This window comes from Anguilla rostrata, chromosome 7, assembly GCF_018555375.3.
Source record: "Anguilla rostrata isolate EN2019 chromosome 7, ASM1855537v3, whole genome shotgun sequence".
Classification (NCBI taxonomy): Eukaryota; Metazoa; Chordata; class Actinopteri; order Anguilliformes; family Anguillidae; genus Anguilla; species Anguilla rostrata.
The window spans coordinates 27,428,918-27,449,978 of NC_057939.1; the positions used below are offsets into that span (position 1 = coordinate 27,428,918).

The 21,061-nt window shown below is 45.5% G+C and overlaps 1 protein-coding gene across 1 annotated transcript in view; it reads left to right on the forward strand.

Moving 5' to 3' along the window:
* Window positions 1-363: 363 nt before the first annotated feature.
* Window positions 364-21,061, forward strand: part of ankrd50 (ankyrin repeat domain 50) — a 42,273-nt gene continuing 21,575 nt past the window's right edge. The window contains exons 1-3 of the mRNA XM_064343991.1: window positions 364-710; window positions 1,941-3,191; window positions 16,521-16,750. Of these exons, the coding sequence (XP_064200061.1) occupies window positions 2,710-3,191; window positions 16,521-16,750 (712 nt within the window). The 5' untranslated portion in view covers window positions 364-710; window positions 1,941-2,709. The remainder of the gene's footprint in view (window positions 711-1,940; window positions 3,192-16,520; window positions 16,751-21,061) is intronic.

A 21,061-nucleotide genomic window follows, 5' to 3' on the forward strand; every position in this document is an offset into this window, starting at 1 on the left:
TTCTGATTCACCCACATGTCAGCGTGGTACAGTAGGGGAGAGCTGCTAAAATTGGAACAATTTTTGGGTTTTGTTCATTTACTCAGAACAAATTTACTCAGAACAACTCTGACATGTTATTAGTCATAAGTGCTGCAACTGTATGTGTCGTACTTTTGGCTACGGGACTATTTGTGGGCTCTGAAAAAAAACTAAAAACAATTATGATAGGGCTATCTCATCCATAGTCAACGTCGACTTTGATGAAGAAGAGGCAGATAAGATTTTTTTCACGCCTCATCATTCTCTTTCCCCCTCCACTCGTCTCCTCCCCTACTTTCCTCCACATACTTCCGGGTAGGAGACGAGTGGTAGTGGGGTAGTGGAGGAAAACAGACGAGGAGTGAAAACCAATGGGACGCACCCCTAAAAACTTTTCAAATCTCAAATCGGTCCCATTTCTCTACCCCATTCTGAGAGAAAACTTCAAGTCCCAGCGTACCATGCGTCTCTTACGCTGAATGTGTAATCTGTATTCAAGGGAGCTGCTTTGACTGTTTGTAGGAGGAGAAAAGGCTTCAGTCTATGACTGCGTTACATGGCAGGAGGATCTCGACTGAAAGAAAGAAAAGACGTGAACGAACGGACTAAGAAAGGGAAAAAGGAAGACTGGAATAATTTTGAAACAAGGGGACTAAGCAAACTAATAGGCTACTGGCTGCAAGAAAAAGGTCTGGTAACATCTGCTTTCCATGAAGACTTAGCAAATAGCTATAGATATAGTTCCTGAACCAAAAAATAATATATTCCCCGTTTGTCAACACTGGCAAGAAAAGGGAAATCGAGCATTGATGGGATATAGACTTGAGTATTTCCCCTATAAAGTGCAAAAACAAAGCTTCAGTCGGCTATGCTAAATTATTGGAGCAACACGGACTGTGGCTTGTTGGCTAACCGCAGATTGCAACTAATTGCATTTTGTAGAAATGCGTGTAAATAGTTGAGACCCAAGCTAGCCAACCAGTTTGCCAATGTTATATGCAACCACATAGCAAGCGAGCAAGCAAGCTAAGTACAAATGGGTGAGGTTTTGTCATACAAAAATGTTCTCGTGCAGATTTTACAATGTATTGCGGCTTTCGCAGTATTGTGTTCAGTTTGCTAGCTCGCTGTGTGTTCTGCGTTTACGACTATTTAACAACAACGTTCATTATCGTTAAATCGATACGGCACAATCCTGTCATCTTCGTTTATATAAAAAATCTTAACGTCAAAGAACAATACATATTACGTTTCTGATTGAGCATTTGAGGAATCGGAGCTAGCTTGCTATAACCTAATATACCTAGCTAATAACCAAATATGAGTTATTTATGGAGAATTCAACACCATCTGAATTATGACGAGCTGTGGATGTATTCGTTGCAAATGACCTTATCGCTCCAGGCTTTACAGGAAGATAACATTTTCATCATACGCATCCATTCATGAGCTGGCTAGTGTAGTATCTGAAGGGGAACATGAGCGAGGCAGTGTTGTAGGCGGGGAAGGAGACCCTTTCTTTTTCAGGTTATGGCTTTTTCCCGTGCAGGACGGATGTGAATTGTTTGCCACATAGGGAGGGAGAGAGATCAGTGAAGAGAGGCAGAAAGGGGACGGAAGCCATGACAAGAAAGAACTCACGATCGCATGTGTGTGTGGGGTGGGGTGTGGTGAATAATCAGAATGAATAACCCATGGAAGTAGCCTACTTGAGGTTGTCTTCCAAATAGGCGGCGGCGAGTGTCTACCGCACGGCTGTTTCCTTGCTTGCTAGCAGAGAGAATCGCAACCGGCCTGCCTATTCTTCTATACCATGTATATACAATTTATGCCAGGGCATTCTCCGAAAACAATAATTTAGCGAGACTTTCGCCTGAATTCCGTATATTTTGACGGTACATTATCTTTGTTTCTTGCAGAGAAGCGGGCATTTTCTGACATCGGTTCCTGGTGTTGAAGTTCCCCATTGCAATATGAGCATTCGGCTACGGAGAAACCGGCGTAAAGGGGGCTCCGAAAACTGCGGTCTGTACCAGTGCTAAAATCGCCAATGCACTCGCCGAATCGGACATCAAGCCATTTGAAGCCGTCACACCACACATTGCATGGTCTCGAGAATATGACAGCAGCACCACAACTATCTGGCTTTCCCGCAGCCGTGACCCATCTCCGGAAATAAAGATCTTAACTTCCGAGGATAAGATCCCTGACTGTTTTAGCTTAGTGCTATAGTGTTGGGTTTGTCGCCAAGGGAACTTTTTCAGCATTTGGATTTGGGTGTCCGCTACAGAGCAGGTGGCCACCAGGGCACAGGTTATGGAATTAAAATCAATAAAAAGTGATTAAATTAACGGAACACGTGTACCAGCGAGTTCCCTGCGCATTGGACACCGTCGTCTTCAAAAAATAAAAAATAAAAATACTGCAATGACTGAAGGCAGTCTCGCTCCATTAATCTGACACGGAGGGGGACCCTAGCTGCATCCTGGCATAGACAGCGTATTACGCACCAGGACGCGTCGGACCTACAACCAGCAACCTTGAATGAATGTCTGCAGCCAGCGTGAGAGGCGGCTGCGGGTCCGTGGTTTGAAATAAGAGCCAGGGCCTGCGCTTGAGAGGTTTAGGGCCCAGGCGGAGGAATGAGGCGAGCCTTATGAGGGATCTCCAGAACGGCAGGTCTTCACTATGGCGCAAACCAGTTTGCTGCAGGGGAAACGGTTTTACTGCAGGGAGTGGGTCTTCCACAAGCTTCAACACTGCTTGCTGGAGAAGACCAACGGCCTCACCGCCCTGAGCAGCAGTGGCGGCACCCCCGGTGCGGCCCCGCCCCCAGGCCCCGGAGCCTCGGGCAAGGGGGCGGCGACCTGGGGTGTGCTTTTGGTGGGGGGGCCCGGCAGCGGCAAGACGGCACTCTGCACAGAGCTGCTTTGGCCCAGTTCCCCCCAGGGAGCCCACAGGGGCCTGCACCGCCAGAGCCTGGCCTTCCACTTCTGCCGGGCCGACGACTCGGACACCCTCTGCGTCAGTGGCTTCGTCCGGGGGCTGGTAGCCCAGCTGTGTCGCAGTGGGCTGGTGCCCGGGTACGAGGAGAAGGTGCGGGACCCTGCCGTGCAGAGCGCCCTGCAGCCTGGGGAGTGTGAAAGGGACCCTGCCGAGGCTTTCAAGAGGTACGTTTAGACCCCCCCTTGCTTATTTTGTTTTTAATTTTTTTTTACTGTCCACACACTTCCCTGCACCCCCTCTTTCCCCTGGGGATGCTCTGCTCATTGATGTGATGTTTTTGTTGTTGTATTCCCCGCTGTGAGGTATGTTTATGATCCCCCCCCCATTCCCTGAGTAGGGCTTGTGGTTGGAGAACTGCCTCTTGCTGTAAAATTCAGGTTCCAGCAGGTTTCAGGCTTTGAAGTTGTCCGCCACGCCCTTTTTTGACCTTTATTCATTTTCACACATCTCATATGCCCTGTTTCACATGTGTCTGATGTGATGTGCAGTTGTGATGTAGCCCCCCACCTCCCTTTGAGTGTAACATGCCCGAGCCCAACATTTTAAATGTAAGTGCATTCCGGTCAGTTTCAACTGGGGGATGAATCTAAATTTGGTTCATGAGTTGAAAAGAAATTGCCCTTTTACATTCAGTGAGGATTTCTTTTGAACAGATGGATTGCCTTTCAGTTCATTTCCTCAACTGGCCGAATCGAAATGGAATGATCGTCCACAATGTTGCACGCAGAGTTCTAGAGAGTGAGGAGATTAAGGGGCTGAGGCACAGTGGTGACATCATCACCTCTCACAAGACCCCAGATCTGTTTCGGTATGCAGAGATGACCTTAAGAGAGAGGTCTGGCCCTAGGATCTCAAACTCCAGTCCTGCAGGGCTCTTGCATCTGCTGGTTTTTCGGTGCCTTTCAGCACTTGAGTGCTTCACTTAAGTAATTGATTGGCTTGAGAGGTCCACAAATCTTGTTTTCCAAGGCCTAAATTGGCTGCTTATTGAAAGGAAGACTCAGAAACTTGCAGATGCTGCAGCCCTTCAGTATTGGAGTTAAACCTGCAGACACTGTGGTCCTCCTGGCCTGGAGTTAAACCTGCAGACACTGTGGTCCTCCTGGCCTGGAGTTAAACCTGCAGACACTGTGGTCCTCCTGGCCTGGAGTTAAATCTGCAGACACTGCGGCCCTCCTGGCCTGGAGTTAAATCTGCAGACACTGCGGCCCTCCTAGTCTGGAGTTAAACCCGCAGTCCCGGTGGCCCTCCAGGAACGGAGTTAAATCTGCAGACACTGCGGCCCCCCAGGATGGGATTTGCACCCGTTGTTGCCTTTTTAATTTTAGTTGTATAGCACTTTTTACCGACTCCATCACTAAAACACTTTACAAAGAAAAAGTAAATTTAGCCAATAACCAGGCCCAACCCCCCCCCCCCCAGTAGGCTTGGTTTAGTAGATGTGTAGGGAGGCTCATGATGGAACGATTTAGACTATCACTGCTACTTGTTGGCGTGTCGTTCTGCACATAACACGATCAAGACTGTGACTTGCTCCTCTTCCTGGGCGGCTGCCTCCATAGAAGTTGTGGTCCTGCTGTGTGTGGGGGAGGGGGGGGGGGTGCACGAATGGGTAGCAGTTTCTCACGTGGTGTGTTCTGGCTTTGATCGTGAGTGTGTGGAATGCAACATGGAACATGGGATGCCTCAGTGTTTGGTCGCCACCCGCTGCTTAATGTGCCGTTTCAACTTTTTTTTCCTTTTTTATTTTATTATTACTCGAGGGAGAAAGTAATGTCAAATATCCCCGCGCAGTTAGTCTTTTGTAAAGCCGTCAGCCCCTGAGCCCCATTGATTTTATTGTTATTCTTTATGTTTTCCAAAGGAGCATGAGGGTCATTCAGAAAGCCAGCAAAGTGAATAATGTTTCTCAGAACCTGTCTGTAGACCCGCACAGGTAAACGGCAGTGTTCAGTTTTCAGGTGCAGACAATAGCAGTTGTGGCAGCAATGTATTGGACACAATGCACACAGCCAAGGGAGTGTAGAGTTCCACTTTTGAATTCACCATCGGAAGTATTGAAGGACCAGCTGTAAGGTTGACCTAACTAATGCTACTTATTAGTTCTCTAACCCTTAATATGCCTTACCCTTTGGCTCTGCTGTCCTCTCAAGTCTCCCCATGAAGATCACACACCTCCATGTCTGCTCTCCACAACACAAGGAGAACAATTTGTCAACACCGGTGGTAACGGCTACTGAGCCTAGGCCAAACAAAAATATTTGCTTTCTCCCCCAAGGCCTGGGTTCACTCTCCATGCGTTAAATGGTGGGAGATCCCTGTGAGACAAGAGGCAGACGGTTGGCTTATCAGCAGACGATCAGGGCTTCTGTTCTTGAGGAAAATATTTGTGTTTGACGGAATCCTTTATCGCTATCTCAGGTGTTAAGTCCTCGTGGGCGCCGCGTTGCGCATTATCTTAGTGCCGATGTTGGTATTCTCTGAGATTGCAAAGTTTTGATAGAGATTGGGAACGCGGGATGGAAAGGGGTCTGTTAACCGGCCCCTTGAATACAAAAGCGCGATTCTAACAAGTCTCCTTTGCCAAAGTCTTGTTTATGGCATTAAGAATTGCCTCCAGCCCGTGAGAAGTTTAGCTTGCTCTTTTTACAGATGCAATTGTCAAACTGTCAATTTTGTATAACAGGGTTGATCAGTCAGGTCCAGGTATGGGCGGGCTTTACATTTTTACAGGAAGTGTCCACCAAAACCATGAATGCGGTGTATTGCAGGTCATCCAGGGGCCAGACACAGTCCACCGGACATAGCCTACTTTTTTCCCTCATCAAACCAAAAAAAGTATTGTTCACATCAGAAAATAGGACCAGGTTTGCACCTGCACACCTTCTAGTGAAAGAATGAATAAGCAATAGCTGTGCACTTTTAAGAAGCCTTCTACTTTGTTTGCACAGTATGAAATGCATATTATTCATGAAGTGTTTTATTAACGGTACATTGAAAAGGAACAACCATGCTTCAGACTTCTCTGCAGAGATTTTCTCTGTCCTTCTAGCTGTGGAACCTGGTCACGTTCTGGGGACAGGACAGACGTACCGTCACATAGCAACCAGTGGAGCTCAACCAATCACAAGAATGCTGGTTGTATCCAGTGAAACAATACAATGGTAATTGGTAAATACTTTCTGACTATACTTAAAATATGCAGGTAGTATAGTCAGAAGATGTCCACTAATTGTGTTCTATTTGTTGTTACCAAAATATTCTGTTATTTGTTGAGCTTATTTCTGGTTGCTATGTGAGGACATTTCTCTCCTGGCCTATTATATTATCCCTAGTTACATTGACACAACCGCATTTTGTGTCGGGAAGAACAAACAAATGAACTGACCTGATATGCTTTGAAAGCCCAGTCCTTGTAGAGCATCAGACTGTGTACTGCGTTCATTTTTTCCAATCACCACTTGTGCATTTACCTGTCATCCATGACTCGCTACGACTTTGTCATTTTTAAAATGTCGGCCTCATTCAAAACTAGTTTACAGCACCTATGTTAGTCATTGCTTGTGAAATTGTTAGAGGGGCTTGGAGAACCGCGGCCGTGTCATCTTGTTTCACTGACATTAAAACAGTGTAGTTTTTGCCACAGCACTACAGAGGGAAAAAGATTATTCACAGTTATGGGCTTCCCTCTGGCATTTCATATAGGCCTAACCAAAACATGCTGCAGGGTCCTTGTGTGTCACCTCTTTTGTATTATACTGAAAGCTTTTACCTACAATAAGGCTGTTAACTGAATTGGAAAAATGGTGAAATAACCTGAGAAAATGTCTGGCTCTCATGATTGCTGCGAGGATGAAGTGCTTTGAACTGTACGATTTTATATAATGACCTAGCCATCGGTGTTGCGTGACACTGGTTAGGCTATGAAATAAAGGGATTTTTGACTACCTGCGCCTTTCGTCACCAAACATACCTGGACAGAAGGGTGATTTGAGGGGCCCGTGGAAAATTAGTCGGTGAGAATTCAACAGCGGCCCTAAACCCTGTTAGATTGGGCTCCAAGTACAGTTCCCTGTCCCAAGGCTGTTATTCTATCTGAGAGCAGGCCTTGGGGAACTTCTGAAGTAAACACACATTGTTTGTCCTCAAGTGTCCTTCTGTCAGAACTTAGAAGCTTAAATAAATAACTGAAATACACATTCAAAAGTACTTCAAGTGTTCAAGTTTCGTCTAGGTAGCGAGAGAACATGGGACCTTGTTTTGTATGCTTGCAGTACAATGCTTGTTGTAGCCGTTTGGAGGAGGGGGGGTGGGGGGGGTCGTGAGAGTGCACACGAGGCAGATGGAAGTTCAGCCTGGCACAGAACAGCACAGCGTGGCCTTCATCTGGAGCACAGCTGCAGAAGATCAGCAGCCAGATTGAAGCGTCTTTTTAAAACTTTTCCTGTGGCATGTGAGATGCTGAGCGGTTCGGTGACTCTGCGTCGTCACCAGGGCCCGTCTGCGTTGGGAGGGCAATGTGGGGGAAAAAAAAAAATAATAATACAGAGAGTAGGAGGGAAGGAGAGAACAGTCAAGTGAAGTCCAGGGGTGCCAGGGTGTGGTACTGGCAGCAGGCGGAGGGAGGGTGTGGCGGGGGGGGGGGGGAGTGGTGAGCTGCTAATAATTCAGAGTGGTAATATCAGAGGCTGCGGGTGGGATTTCTGGAGGGGAGGGTGGTCAGGCCTCTCGCTGTGGTGGGTCTGTCCCGTCGGCGGATTTGGGCCCCGTGCGGTCGTCCGCACTCCGGCACAGGCAGGCCGGACGGCCGATACTAAGGCCGTTTGTTTGCGTCGCCGTGGCAGCGGTCGTGGGTGGGCGTCCTGGAGATTCACAGGATTTTTGGCGTTCTGCGCCGCGAGACCCGTGGCCCCTGAATCTTCACCTCTCTGCGCCGCACGACTTCCTGTCTCTTCTAGTTGCCGCACAGATGCAGAAATGGGGTTAGTGCCCCCCCCCTCTCGCTTACGGGGCACGTGTTCAAGTTCGGGGCGGCCCGGGGTCAGCTTGCAGTGAAACTGAGGAGGGAAGGCAGTCTGCGCGCCGGTGGGGGGGGGGGGGGGAGGGTGTTGGGGGGTTTGTCGGAGGGGTGAGATTTCAGATTTATCTAAAAGTAAACACGCCGCTATGTGGCCGGCCAAGGCTGCATACCACAGTGGAGACTGTGAATGTCGCTGCTTTTAAATGGCAGCTTGGAGGCCCGGGGGTCCAAAGGAGATTTCTCTGCCTGGAATCCTGAACAGTCCCACCGATTTAGCCCCTCTGCTCTTATTCAGTGACATGAAATTAACCTGAGGTTCATTTCTGTTTTATTTGCTGCTTTTGTGAAATATAGGCTGCTTGTCGTTATGTTTCAACTCGGAGTAGACTGATTTATCTGCTGAAAGAATGAGATTACGAAAGGCGGCGTGTCTTTTCCTTAGTTGTCTAATTCGAATAGTGTAATGGTGTAGGCTAATCCCAGTTTTTACGCTTATGATATTCGGTGGACTTTTCCGTCTGTTTACCAGCCACTTGTAAAATGTATGCGGTGAATACAAGTTTGTGTGTTGTGTGTGGCTTGTATGTCTATACATGTGTATTTATGTCTGTCCTCTGTTTTCAAAGATGGAATAGTCTTGCTGGCTTGCTTGGTGTACGATGCCGAAGTTAACCTCTTACCAGGCCGCAGTAAATTGAAGTCAGTCTGTTTGCCCCGCTTTCTGAGGGCTGCAGCTGTAATCTGTGCTTTTTTCTAAGTGAAATAATGAGCTTATCGCTGCTCTGTTGGGACCCGTGCCTCCTCTCCCTGGGTCACTGCAGTCTGGCGAGGCTTCGCTCACAGCCCTCAGACTGTGGAGAAAATGCTTTTGTGTCGAGCTGTGAAGTGTGGGCCGGGCAGACTTTGTGCCTGGGAAGATCTTGATTTAAAAATAAATAAATACGTTTGTGCAGTTAGCGAAAAATTCCACCATGCTAGTGGAGGCATGTGGACTTGGGAAACCATCGTATTTTGAGCGTTAGGACTAACTATTTCAACTTAAACTATCCCCCCCCCCCGCAGTGATTCAGGGCGACAGTCATTTTCATCATACTTCTGTTTTGATCTTTTAGCAGAAAGACTCAATTCAAAAACTTCTTTAGCACAGTAGTTTTTCGTTTACACACCTTAGCACGTCCTAGCCCACAGGCCGCATCAGTTTTGTTTTTACATTGAATGGACTTTGAATGGTGCCGACCATGTGACTCTGATCCCGTATACAAAGCCTTGTGTGTGGCCAGGGCTTCAATTCCTTTCCATGACTCTTTTTCTGTGCTGTGATCCCATCTCTGTCTGTAACCCTCTCTGCATTCCTCCCGGTCTGAATAAGTGGGACAAAATGCATTTTTGAGGACAGACTGTCCACTCTCTTTTAGAAATTGTATAAATTAAAAAAGCATGCGTGTAATATAAAAATAATGCTTTGGAATGAAAACTCGCGCCGTGCAAGTGAAATGCATCTACTGCAGCTGCATTGGAATCTGAGCGTTTTCTATGCATGGAAAATAGCACACGGGAATGTTGTTTTAACATCTAGTTTCGTAGCGTCTTGGGTGGGGTGGAGGGGCTGGGCAAGGGGTTGCATTTGACTTACTGATGGAGGGGAGGGGGGGAGTGGGTGAAATTGAAACCCTCTGTCTTGTCTGGGCAGTGGGGGGGAGGGGGGGGGTCAGGGGTTCTGAATTTGAGCGATGAGAGAGAAGTGAATCAGCAGAAATCACCTGCCCCAGTGAGGTGAGGTGGAGATCACTCTTCCCCAAACGGATCTGACTACATAATCCACTGAGCTGCTTCTCTATCAATACTGTGCAGTCCAGGGAGGGGGGGGGCAAGTTTGGAGGGGGGCGCACTTTTGCTTGTGCTTGCAGAAACATTCTGTATAACGCACCTTTTAACGCCTGAGTTAGGCCAGGGGTGCAGTGCGTAGGCTGCGCGCATGCTAGTGGATTAGAGCTGACAGGAAGTGGGTGCCACACAGCGTCCGCTAGGCATCCGCTACGGGCCCACTACGGGTCCACTACGGGTCCACTACGGGTCCATCACGCTCCTGGTGTAAATGGGGAATCCGCCAGCTCCTCTTGGCTTCAAACTAAAAAAAAGCCAGCAAAAGTATCATTTCGTGCTATTCAGATTCAGGTGGGGTAAGGGGAGGGTGGGGGGCGGCAGAGAGTGTTACAGATCTCCTCCTAATGATCCTGCTTTTACCCCATGTCCTAACACCTGTCCCCTTATCATCCCAAATCTATACCCTACCGGGGTCATGCTGCTAATAAACCACTGCCTGAAAACTGCTCTGCTGTAGTTACCAGGGGAGCTCTGCAGCGCAGTGTGGGGCAGCGCTTTCAGAAATGGGGCTAAATAGGAACGAGGACTGTGTGGTGGTGATGCTTTTTAGCAGTGCTTGTGTTGTGGGGCAGAGGACCCAGCAGTGCAATTTAGAGATTTAGCCCAGACACTTTTTAGCTAGAGCCACTTGCAGTAGGTGCATTAATAAAAATAAATAAAATCCGCCAGCAGAGCTGAATTCAAGCTGAATTAAAATCAGTGCCAATGCAGAGATACGGACAGTAAACAGAGGGTGGATGGACAGGCATTTGCCAGGCTTGGGTTCTTGCGTGACGGGGCACTGGGGTATCAGGGAACCCGTCCCGTGGAACCTGCTCTAAACGCACGAGGCACAGGCATGGCTCCCGGACCTCGCACGCTGGGTCTTTATGAAGCCTCACGCTGAATAAGCCCCTCTCTCTGCCAGCGTGCGTTCCCCTGAACAGGCCTCCACGGCAGCCTGACAGATGGCCACGCGCTCCATACATTTTAACCTCTTTTTCTAAAGCGCATATGATAATAAAAGATTTTCTGTGTGCCAAGCAAAGACACAGATGCTGCTTGTTCTTTTTTTTTTCTCTCTTTCTTTTCCAGGCAAGAAAACAAGTGGCATATCACTGTGTGGGTTTCGTCAGTGTTTAACCTTTTAAAACTGACTTAAAGGGTTTTTAGAAGAATCCTCCCTGTTTTAAATAAACACCCATTAACCTCCAAAACTGCATACAGTACAGACATGATTCAACGCTTGAAACAAAGAGCCCATTTGTAACAAAATGGCCAAATACCCTGGTCCTACGGATCACTCAGTTAACATACAGGACATATTTATTCTGAAAATAAATCCAAAAATTTTTTAAGTTTTTTTTTTAATGTACTTCTGATACTGGACAAAGGCAGATTTCCTCTTCCAGTTGTGCCCCAGGATTTCTTCGACACCAGTCAAAAAGTTTGGAGCCGATTGAACGAAACTAGTAAAATTAGAAAGGTTTTACCCAAGGTGGGCCCAAGTGTCCCCAAAGCCTCTCCAAATGACACCAAACCTCCAAATTGGAACACTGTGAAAATCTTTTGATGCCCAGCCATCTTTCTTTTCCAGAATCAAATTCTATCAAGGGAGGTACCCTCTGCAACGGCACAAACCACATTCCCTCTTTTCAGCGTCTTTTTCGACAGATTCTATACACAAAACATATTCCCAATGGTTGACTATCACACACACATCAACAGTCAAACTACTTATGTTTTCCCTTTCTGTGCCCTCTGACCTACTTGTGCTCAACTGTCAGGGGTAGGGTAAAGGAGGGGGAACCAGCTGTAAGTAGCCCACAGGCACTACTAAAGATAGTGACAGGAATTGTTACATATAGGTAACCATTCTTGAAGCACAATATTTAGTAAACGTGCTGCTTCAACAACTTCAAAACTAATCAGTGTTTGCAGAAATGAACGGTAGTGGGTCAAATACACAGGCCTACATTTGCACACACATCATACAACATTAGTTAAAGCACATATTTACGACTGGCACATACGGAAGCCGAATAAACATACTGAGAATAATCGCAATAATAAAATGCCCTACTTTGTGAGCCTAAAACCTGGAAGATAACGGAAATGCTAATACAAATGAAATTGTATAACGTAGTAACACAACTAATGGTAGCATACGTAAACAGCTAATATTAGCGGTTTAGACTCACACGTCCTGAAGAGGATCCAAGCCGTCTTTGTATGCTGCCGTTTCTACTGAGTTAAAACTCTCCTGTCCAGGGTGACGGTCACAATCACTTTCACTAACTGTCACTCTCCAATTCCTTCAGTACTTCATCCAAAGTCTTCCTCTTAAGCATGCTTGCCATGATTTGGCTTCTGCAGACATTTGCCAATGAACAAAGCACTTCTAAACAATGGTGCGTGCGCAAAGTGGTACCTAGTGCATTCAGAAAAACTGTCCTCCTTCAAGTGGCTGGTTATGCAGTGGAATATCTGAGCAATTATTTCAGCTAGAATGAAGCCATAAGTGATTTTGAAAGCTGCAGAAATGATCCTGAAGAATACTAGTGTCAGGTGACTGCATCATATGGCCTAGCAGGGTTTCCAGCAAAGGCTAGAGTTATGATGGGTTGATTTTTCCAGTAGGAGCGTGCTTTTTCAGCACAAGAATGTCGGATTGAGATCAGTTTTTCACTGATTGTAAGCTTTATTTAGAAAGATGTCACTTTTAACATTTGAAATTGAAAAGGCATTCAGCTCAATGGAAAATAATGAATCGACTTTTCCTAGCCTTTGTTCAAAGAGTGGATTCATTTGTTTTGGCTTCGGGAGGAATTTGTTTACATAAATCTCAGTAGAGGAGGAGTAGCGGCCGTTGTCTTGTTGTGGACATTTTTTGGATAATGAAATATCATAATCATCATCCTGGGGTGTCAATTTCAGCACTCCTTTGTGAGGTGGCACTGCCTTGCTATTTTGTTTTTTCTGTTCGAGACAGGTTTTTTGCATTAAAGTCTGAAGAATCTAAGCTTTACAACGGTGTATGGGTTATAGTGCTGCTCCTTGAATCAATGACCGATAAAAGCAATAATTCAAGACAATGTTATCGTTAGACACCAGCATCTAATTTCATGGCCATTGGGCTTTAAGGGTTCAAGTGATGGAGCAGGCTTTAAAAAGGAAAAAAAAATGTGTTTTGATACCTGAAACATCTGTAGAATGCTTATTAGAATGTGCATATCTGAATGTACAGTGTCTGAATCTGTGCCTTTTTAACCAGAAAAAATGGCTACCAGCCTATAGACACTGTTGACCAGGCAGGAGGGGGTCCATTTCTTTAGCACTGTGATTTCATGAATGCATCTGTCAATCTGTCACAAAATGCAATAAAACATGTTTTATATTTTGTTTTTTGTTTTTTAAATTTCCATTTAATGGTCGCTTCATTTGCTCAAATGTTTTCTGAATATCAATGGGCAACGTCAAGGAGAAAATACTGCATAGAATGCATTTTACATGCATTTTCAAACACTGTATCCAGGTTGTATGTAATACTCCTCTGATGCATCAATCACAGCAGTAATTCTTGTTTAACACGTTCCAAAGCATGTACTGTTTGCAGACATTCAAAGAACCTCCTCATAGCCTGTTGGAGGGTAGTTTGCATAGTTTAAATTCTTTCACTTGATTACGTTTTTAATGGCATGTATTGATTTAATCAGTCCTGATGGGAGTGCTTTGCTCTGGGGTAGAACAGCACAGGTTTTAAACCTAGCCTCACCTGGCTGGCCACACTACCACCTGTGCTCAAATTAATTTCTCATACTGACAGCTCATCCAGTGTTTGACAGCTGGTTGCATGCTCCCCTGTTGATAGCTGGTGTGGAGGAAGCAGTAGGTATTATTTTGTGATTGTGCAGACGAGGCTGGTGTTGTCAGTCAGTCGTACCTTTGGCCGTCACTGAGGGTCTGTGGGGCTTTGCTGGGACTGTAGCTTTACCAGAAAAAGGGTTTGTTTTCTCTGTAGCAGAGCTCATTTCTCATCCGTTTGGCTCCGCCTGGATGAAGGTAGCTGTGCACAGTCTGCCTGTCAGAATCTGGTGCCTAATGTACGCTTCCCCCAAACCCCCACCCCACCCCCACTGCAACCCCATACCCCCGCTGGTCTTTTCAGCCTGAGACGCTGTAATCTGATTTATTGCTTTTGATTGAACGTAATTTGAATGCGGTCGATTTTCGAGGGGGAAGAATGTGGCTTTTGAGTTTTGTTTTCTTTCTCTGACAAGGACACAGAGACGTATGTTAGCTTCTCTCTTGCCTGCCATTGAGCATGCAATGGAGGGTTACCGTGGCAGCCTGGCAAATGGCACAATGGTTCTCCAGAAACCGCTGTGTTACTGCCTGTAGCTCCACCCCGGACAGCGAGAGAGATGGAGAGTCAGAGAGACAGAGAGACGGAGAGAGAGAGCAGTTGCTGGAACCTTCCCACCAGCTGATCGTGCCGCATAATGGTTGAGCACTCAGACTGATGACTTGGCAGAACGTGTGGAGAAAGGCCAGTGTAAGTGCATCCCCTGCATCCCCATGCACTGTCAACCCCCCTATTTCTGGTTCCATCGCGATTGTGATGTGTTGAATCCTTGGATATAGTGCTGAAAGGTCAAATTAGGCACTTTAGCTAGATAGCAAGCTAACTAATAGTTTGCCTTCTAGCTTGCCTCTAGGTTTTAATTAAAAAAATGCTAGGTTTATGCATTCATCAACCTATCTGGCTAATGTTATCTGTGTAATTCAAGAGTTTCGCTACCAAGTTGAGTCCTTTCTACCAAGCAGAGCTCCTCCACTGAGCAGAGCTTCTCTGTTAAACAGTTTCTCTACTAAGCAAAGTTTCCCAACAAAGCACTGTTTCTCTTACCAGGGCTCCTGGTAAGGACTGAGGCGCCAGTGGCTCTTAAACTTAAACTTTTTCAGGAAATTATTTTGGCCATAATTCTTGACTTGGGTCAAAATCATTTCCTGATAAGGTTTTTGAACAAGTTACAGAATGATTTATTGCTGAATGAAGCTGTCACTGTTGCCATATAGTGTTAAATGCACTAGCATAGCATTGAACACTATACTGAAACAGTGCCAGAAAAGGCATTCAATGGGACTCCCACTCCCATTATGACTGATTGGCAGAGTCACTCATATTTGGCGGCTAAGCTTAAATATTCAGTAACCAATGGAATTTTTTAGTCACATGTGCAACCATTTTACATGCCATCTGCAGCCCTGCTTAGCAGGTTCTCTACATGCAAAAAATGCAGCTAAACCAAGTATAGATTTATTACTTGCGCTTTAGTGTTCTGATTCAAGGGGAAGAGGGCAGGGGTCTAGCGGGAGGTCACTGGGGTCACGAGTTCAATGCCCTGACATTATGCTGACTGAACCCTGCTGGATTCCAAAGCCGTTTTAGAGGGAGCGCATGCAGTATGTGCGCCTTTTTGAAATTTACCGGTCCTGCATGCTTGTTCGCATTCGTTAATTCATGCATTTATCATTTCTGATCCACATCAAATATCGAACAGGGAACTGCTTGCCAAGTGTGTGTTTGGATTTACTGGATATAGACAGTGGCTGTTGGAAATTGGCACCGTGGTGCATTAGCACTAGTTGCACAGGTGAATTACAAGACTGAGAACATAAACATCTGAGCATTATTGTTTTAATTTATGTGGTTATGTGTTTATTTTTGTGGATTGTTGCCAGTGAGAAACATGGATATCTGAATGGCGGTTAGCTCCTGTGGGATATCTCTGTTATCATTAGAGTCTCTGTGGTCTTCACAGCAGGCCTTGGATCTCTCTCTCTCTCACTCTCTCACTCTCTCTCTACACCCCACTCCTCTCTTGTTTACTTCTTGTGATGTCGCGGCTTGCTTTGGGCTAACGTGTAATCTGCTGCAGAGTCCACTGCAGGTGAAAAACCCCTTACAGGACCGAGTATGCCATTGTACTTCTGAGGATCCTGGCTTTTCTTTGGACCATTCTGTAGAATCATTTGCTTGCTTTATGAGGTTTATGAGTGCTTTGTTGTCTTTGCACTGATTTAAGTGCATGGATGTAAAAACACACAATGTATTTTAATAGAATATTGAATGTGACCTGTAGAGCATTTTCTGCAATCACAACCGCGCAACTTTCCGTAATTGCCGCCAAAGAAACGTGCGATTGGCTCAGCCCTTTTAGCTAGTGCCAGCGATCTCACCCTTTCTCATCAGTGCGTATTAACATCCCTTTTTGTGCTGTGGTTGGGGAAAAGATCATCCTGGAACCATGGGATGTGACTGTAATTGGAGGGCCAAACAGGGACATTAACTCTGCAGTACACTGGGCAAGAGTTTTGCAGTCAGATGTCATAACGAGTGATTCATTTACCTGCGATGGGTTCTCTCACCTGAGTGTGCTGGTTTTTTGGGTAAGTGAGTCCTCGACCACGTGCTAAATGTGCCGTTTTTGGTTCTTGTTTTTTGTTTTTCAGGCGGGTGTGCTTTTGACCCCGTGCCGTTTAGTTTTTTCAAGCAGTTGTGTCCTTGAGCCCACGCTAAATGTTTTGATCTGTTTTTTTTGGGCAGGTGTGTCCTCGTTCCTCTGCTGAACCTGAAGGCTCCGTCCCAGGCCCTCTTCATCCTGGTGGACTCGATCGACGAGGGCTGCCAGCTGGGCGACGGCGAGCAGCGATCGGCGGGGTCCTCCAGGAGCATCGCCGAGCTCCTGGCCTCTCACCATGAGTTCCTGCCCCCCTGGCTCCTCCTCATCTGCTCCGCCCGGCGGCAGAACAAGGCTGTCACCAAGCTGTTCACAGGTAAGGACACACACCTGCCCCGGCTAGCATGCCCCAACGGTGCTCTCCGCACGCACTCGGACTTGCACTCGCCCTCACCCTCACGGTTTCTAGGACCGTGTCCGCACACTCTGGAAAAAGTCTTCCGGTTTTAGAAGAACATTTAATCCCAGACTTTGATCCCATCTATTGTTGGGAAATTTTTGACCATCATCCAGAACAGCTTCAGTTCCATTTTTTTTTTTTACAAGCTGAGACCTCAGGAAACATGAAACATGATCTTGAATCGAATGTTCAACTCATAGTATTAAGGCTTTGATCACAGTTGAATGTGCTGAATTTGGGGCATTTTCAGGTGTACTGAAGCAAGTTAATGTTGCTTTATTAGTCTGTACTACATGAGATATAGCCTACTGTATTAGGCTTTTTCTGTAGACTGTAGTTTATTGTAGTTTTTAGTTAGATGGCAGGAATAGAGTGTAGCATAGTTTAGCATAGCCTAGCGCTCAGGCTTTTTAAAGCCAGAAATGATTGAAATTGATCTTGTGTGTATCATAGTGTAGCTTAGCCTAGCGCTTGTGCTATTTAAAGCTAGTAATGGTGGAAGCTGATCTATGTTGGAGGCAGTGAGAAAGTGTAGCATAGCGTAGCCCAGCGCTCATGCTTTTTAATGCTGGGAATGACTGAGACTGATCTAGGGTGAAGGGGGTATAGTTTGTGACGTAGTGTAGCGTAGCCTAGCGCTCATGCTATTTAAAGCTGGTAATGATGGAGGATGATCTAGACTGAAGGGTTGCATTAATTTTTGTTTGTTGCAACGTTCCTACAATCTGCTGCTAGCTGGAGAAAAAAAAACGACATGCTGTTTACATAATAATAATGTTTACCATAAAAAGATCTCTACATGAAACTGAGAAATGTATTCCTTTGTTTCATGTAATGATATTTTTATAGATTAAAGGAGGAATTCATAATTTTCACAGTGGTATTTTGTTTTCCTTTGGGAAAAGATGAATAGAAAAAAGAAAAGATAAAGCAAACGAAGCCGGCAGCCCACTGCGTATGTGACGCTTGGGAGGGGGCAGGGTAGCTACCGCCACAGTGAGTCAGTCACAGCACTGAGGCTGGAGTCTGCGTCTGAGCCCCAAGTAGGAGTCAAAACCAGCTAACTAGTGCGCTCTGTGTAGCCTCTACCCATCCTGAGTCTTTGAAGATCCAAAGACTACTTGTTGACCTGAAGTGAAAAGTTCAATGCATTTCTCACTACTTGAGCCCCCTTGAGAATGGGAGTCTGTTTTTGCGTGGGGGTTCTACAGTTTTTGCACTTCTGCCTGGTATCTTTGCGTTGAGCCCCATTGGCATGCACTCATCGGACTGCATGCCACTGTGGTAATATCCATGAGGGGGAGATTGGGAGGCTTGGCACATTTTTGGATTGGTGTATTGGAATATGTTTGTCACTTTTTGGCAAGTGGGAAATACTGAAGTCTTTCCACAGCAGCCCAACAAATTTTCCGTTTCAAGTCTTCAAGTCCTTTTGTCTCTCAACATCATTGTTCTATTTTCTAGCTGATAAATGCTACAGAATTGCTTTCAGCCCCAGATATTCCATTAGTAGCCTGTGGAGTGATTTCAGTACTGCCTTTTCTCAAATAGACTATGAAACCAAAGCTCACCCTGTTCATATTTGACCAGTCTACTAGCCTGTAGCTCAGAGGACGTGAGAAACTAGGGCTATTGAGCTTGTTAGTTGTACATGTATGTGATCAGCAGTAGTCTTTTAAGTAAAACATATTTTTTGCAAGATAAGAACTTGCTTGATAATTATGTGTAAATCTGAAAGCCATCAGCTTGTGAATTGGATCGTAAGCTAGTACCCTGTGACTCATAAACACTGTGATGAAATGTAAACTAGCAACACGCCCTATATAAACACTAGGGAGAAAGCAAACGTTATTATTTGAATTTCAGAGTCATTGGTTTACAGCGAGTTTACAGCGAGTTTACGCCATCCGCACAAACTGTCGAGTTCTTCGGCCTGGCTTTCTTTCGCTGCTACGATCCGCGACGACACAATTCAGGCTGTTCACGTTGCTGGCAGTCGGTTTTGAGGTCATTGCGGTAAGAGCGATCTTCCTGAGCGCGACAGCGCTGTAAACGGCTGCTGTCTCTTGTGTGTTCTTTGATGGACACTTCTCGTCTCCCCGCCTTTTTTTCCATGTCCCCTCTCTGATTACGAACCAGCCTTCCTCGTCACTCCTGTCAGCGGTAAATGTCAACCGTCACGAAATGGGGAAATTAATTTCTTCTGTCTGCGGCTTGTAGGAATTTAACATGCTGTGAAGTTGTGTGAGCATCATAGCCGCTCCATCCGTTACTGCTATGCAGCTAAACTTAAAAAAAAAGGGAAGGATTTTAGAGTTTTCCACTGCTACAAGACTGCAGGCTGACCCAGATTTCTAACCCTGCAGGTTGTGCTCTCATAAACCGAGGCTAAGAAGTAGAGTTTACTTCATAAACTTGTGTAAATGCATATGTGCATATTCCCGCAGGGACACCAGAGCATTTAACACATAATCAGCTAGCCTATACAGAATTTGGTGGTTGGCATCGTGGTAATATTTATAAAATAAATGTAATTGTCTTGAGTATTTGTAAGTGAAACCTAAAAATTTGTATTTCAATAAAAATGAGCTTTGAGTACAAATGCAGTCTCTCTCAGCCTGGTCTAGAACCTGTGGATCTTTAGCCATTTCTGTGCTGCAGGTTCTGTGCTGCAGACTTTTAATGCTTTTTTGTTTTTTGTTTTTTAAGTAGGCTATAGCTCTTAGCCGTGACAGTATGTTTTATTCCATCATTGGTTTTTACAACATTTTGTTTCAATTATTTTACTGCATCAATTGTTTGTGTTTATGGGCTGCTCAGTGTTCATTAAATCTTACTGCAGATCCCTTCAGCTCTTTCTTGAGGGCCAGATTTTACTTCAGAAACTCTTGTCGGCTACGTTCCACATTTCTTTGTAGTAGGTGAACATAAGAAATGTGTGTGTGAGATGAACAGGGTGGACACATCCTTAAAGACCCACCTCATCAGACAGCGTCTCGGCCCCCTTCCTGTTTCCACCCTCTAGCACTCTTATTGAATGAAATTACTTTGTGATTATTCTAGAGAGCTGTTTATATGGATGTTGGTTGTATGAATCTATAGCTGATGTTATGGTTCTAGTTTGGCATAGGCTAACTTAAACTTTAGGGTTTTAGTGGGGTTGAATATTAATTCGCTGGTCTGATTGGCTGTAACGTCCTTTAGGGAGGGAGGGGGCTCGGGTGTCAGTGGTGACTCTGTTTGATCGGATGCCTGGAGTCTGTCTGTTCCAGCACCAGCCTCTTGTCCAGTGACATCACTGCCTGGTGAACTCAGTAATGGCAGCCTTTTAACCGCCCTCCCATCAGATGTGCCTTGTCATTGGTCAATTTGTTGCTAGGCTTCTATAGACACTGGGTACATTTTTGTGGTCACTTTTAGGGGGAAAAATGTAGCTGGTGGGAGGATAGGAGGCAGGGGGGTTGGTAAAAAGACTAAATTTAGTGGCAAAGTAAATTGGCAACATTGGGTGGGTTATGGAGTGAAAGGAAGTTGCTGGATGCACGTCTTGCAAGGATGAGCATGCATGCATCCTTCGGAATTTGCAAAGGGCTACAACAGGTACCCCTACAAAAGGGCAAGCAGGTGTGATGGTTGGCTGTTTGGCATTTTAGAAGGCAGAACTAATGTATTTTTTAATTCCAAGCAAATAACTTTAATAAATAACATTTAGATAAGACAACTTTAAGACCATAAACGTGTTGTCATTTTTTAATGCTGAGGTGATGAGATATTGTTGGATCCTATAGCCTAGATATGGAAGAATTACTTCAGCTGAAAATAAAATTCATGATTATAGTCTATCTTTACACATACATAAGCAGTAGCCTACATTGTGTCGGCTGTAGCATAGCAGAATACTTTAATCCTTTTCATGGCCATTTTATTTTTAATGCTCAGATTAGTTTTTTACACCAGGTCAGTCAGAAACACTAGTCTAATTTTTTTAAAAGTGTTAAAAAAAAAAAACACTGTGAGAGTTTTTCCCCAGAACGCAGAACTAGACAATCAAATGAGGAAAAACGAAAACAGGGTAATTATCCATCAGAAGGCAGGCGTTAGCCGGAAAAACGTTGTGCACAGGCAGCGCTGGTGTTCAGTCACGCTGTGTGAAAAGGCAGACTGCCTCACGTGTCAGTGAACCATCCTGGCCCGGGCCAAGGCGTAAACCACCCCCCCGCCACCCCC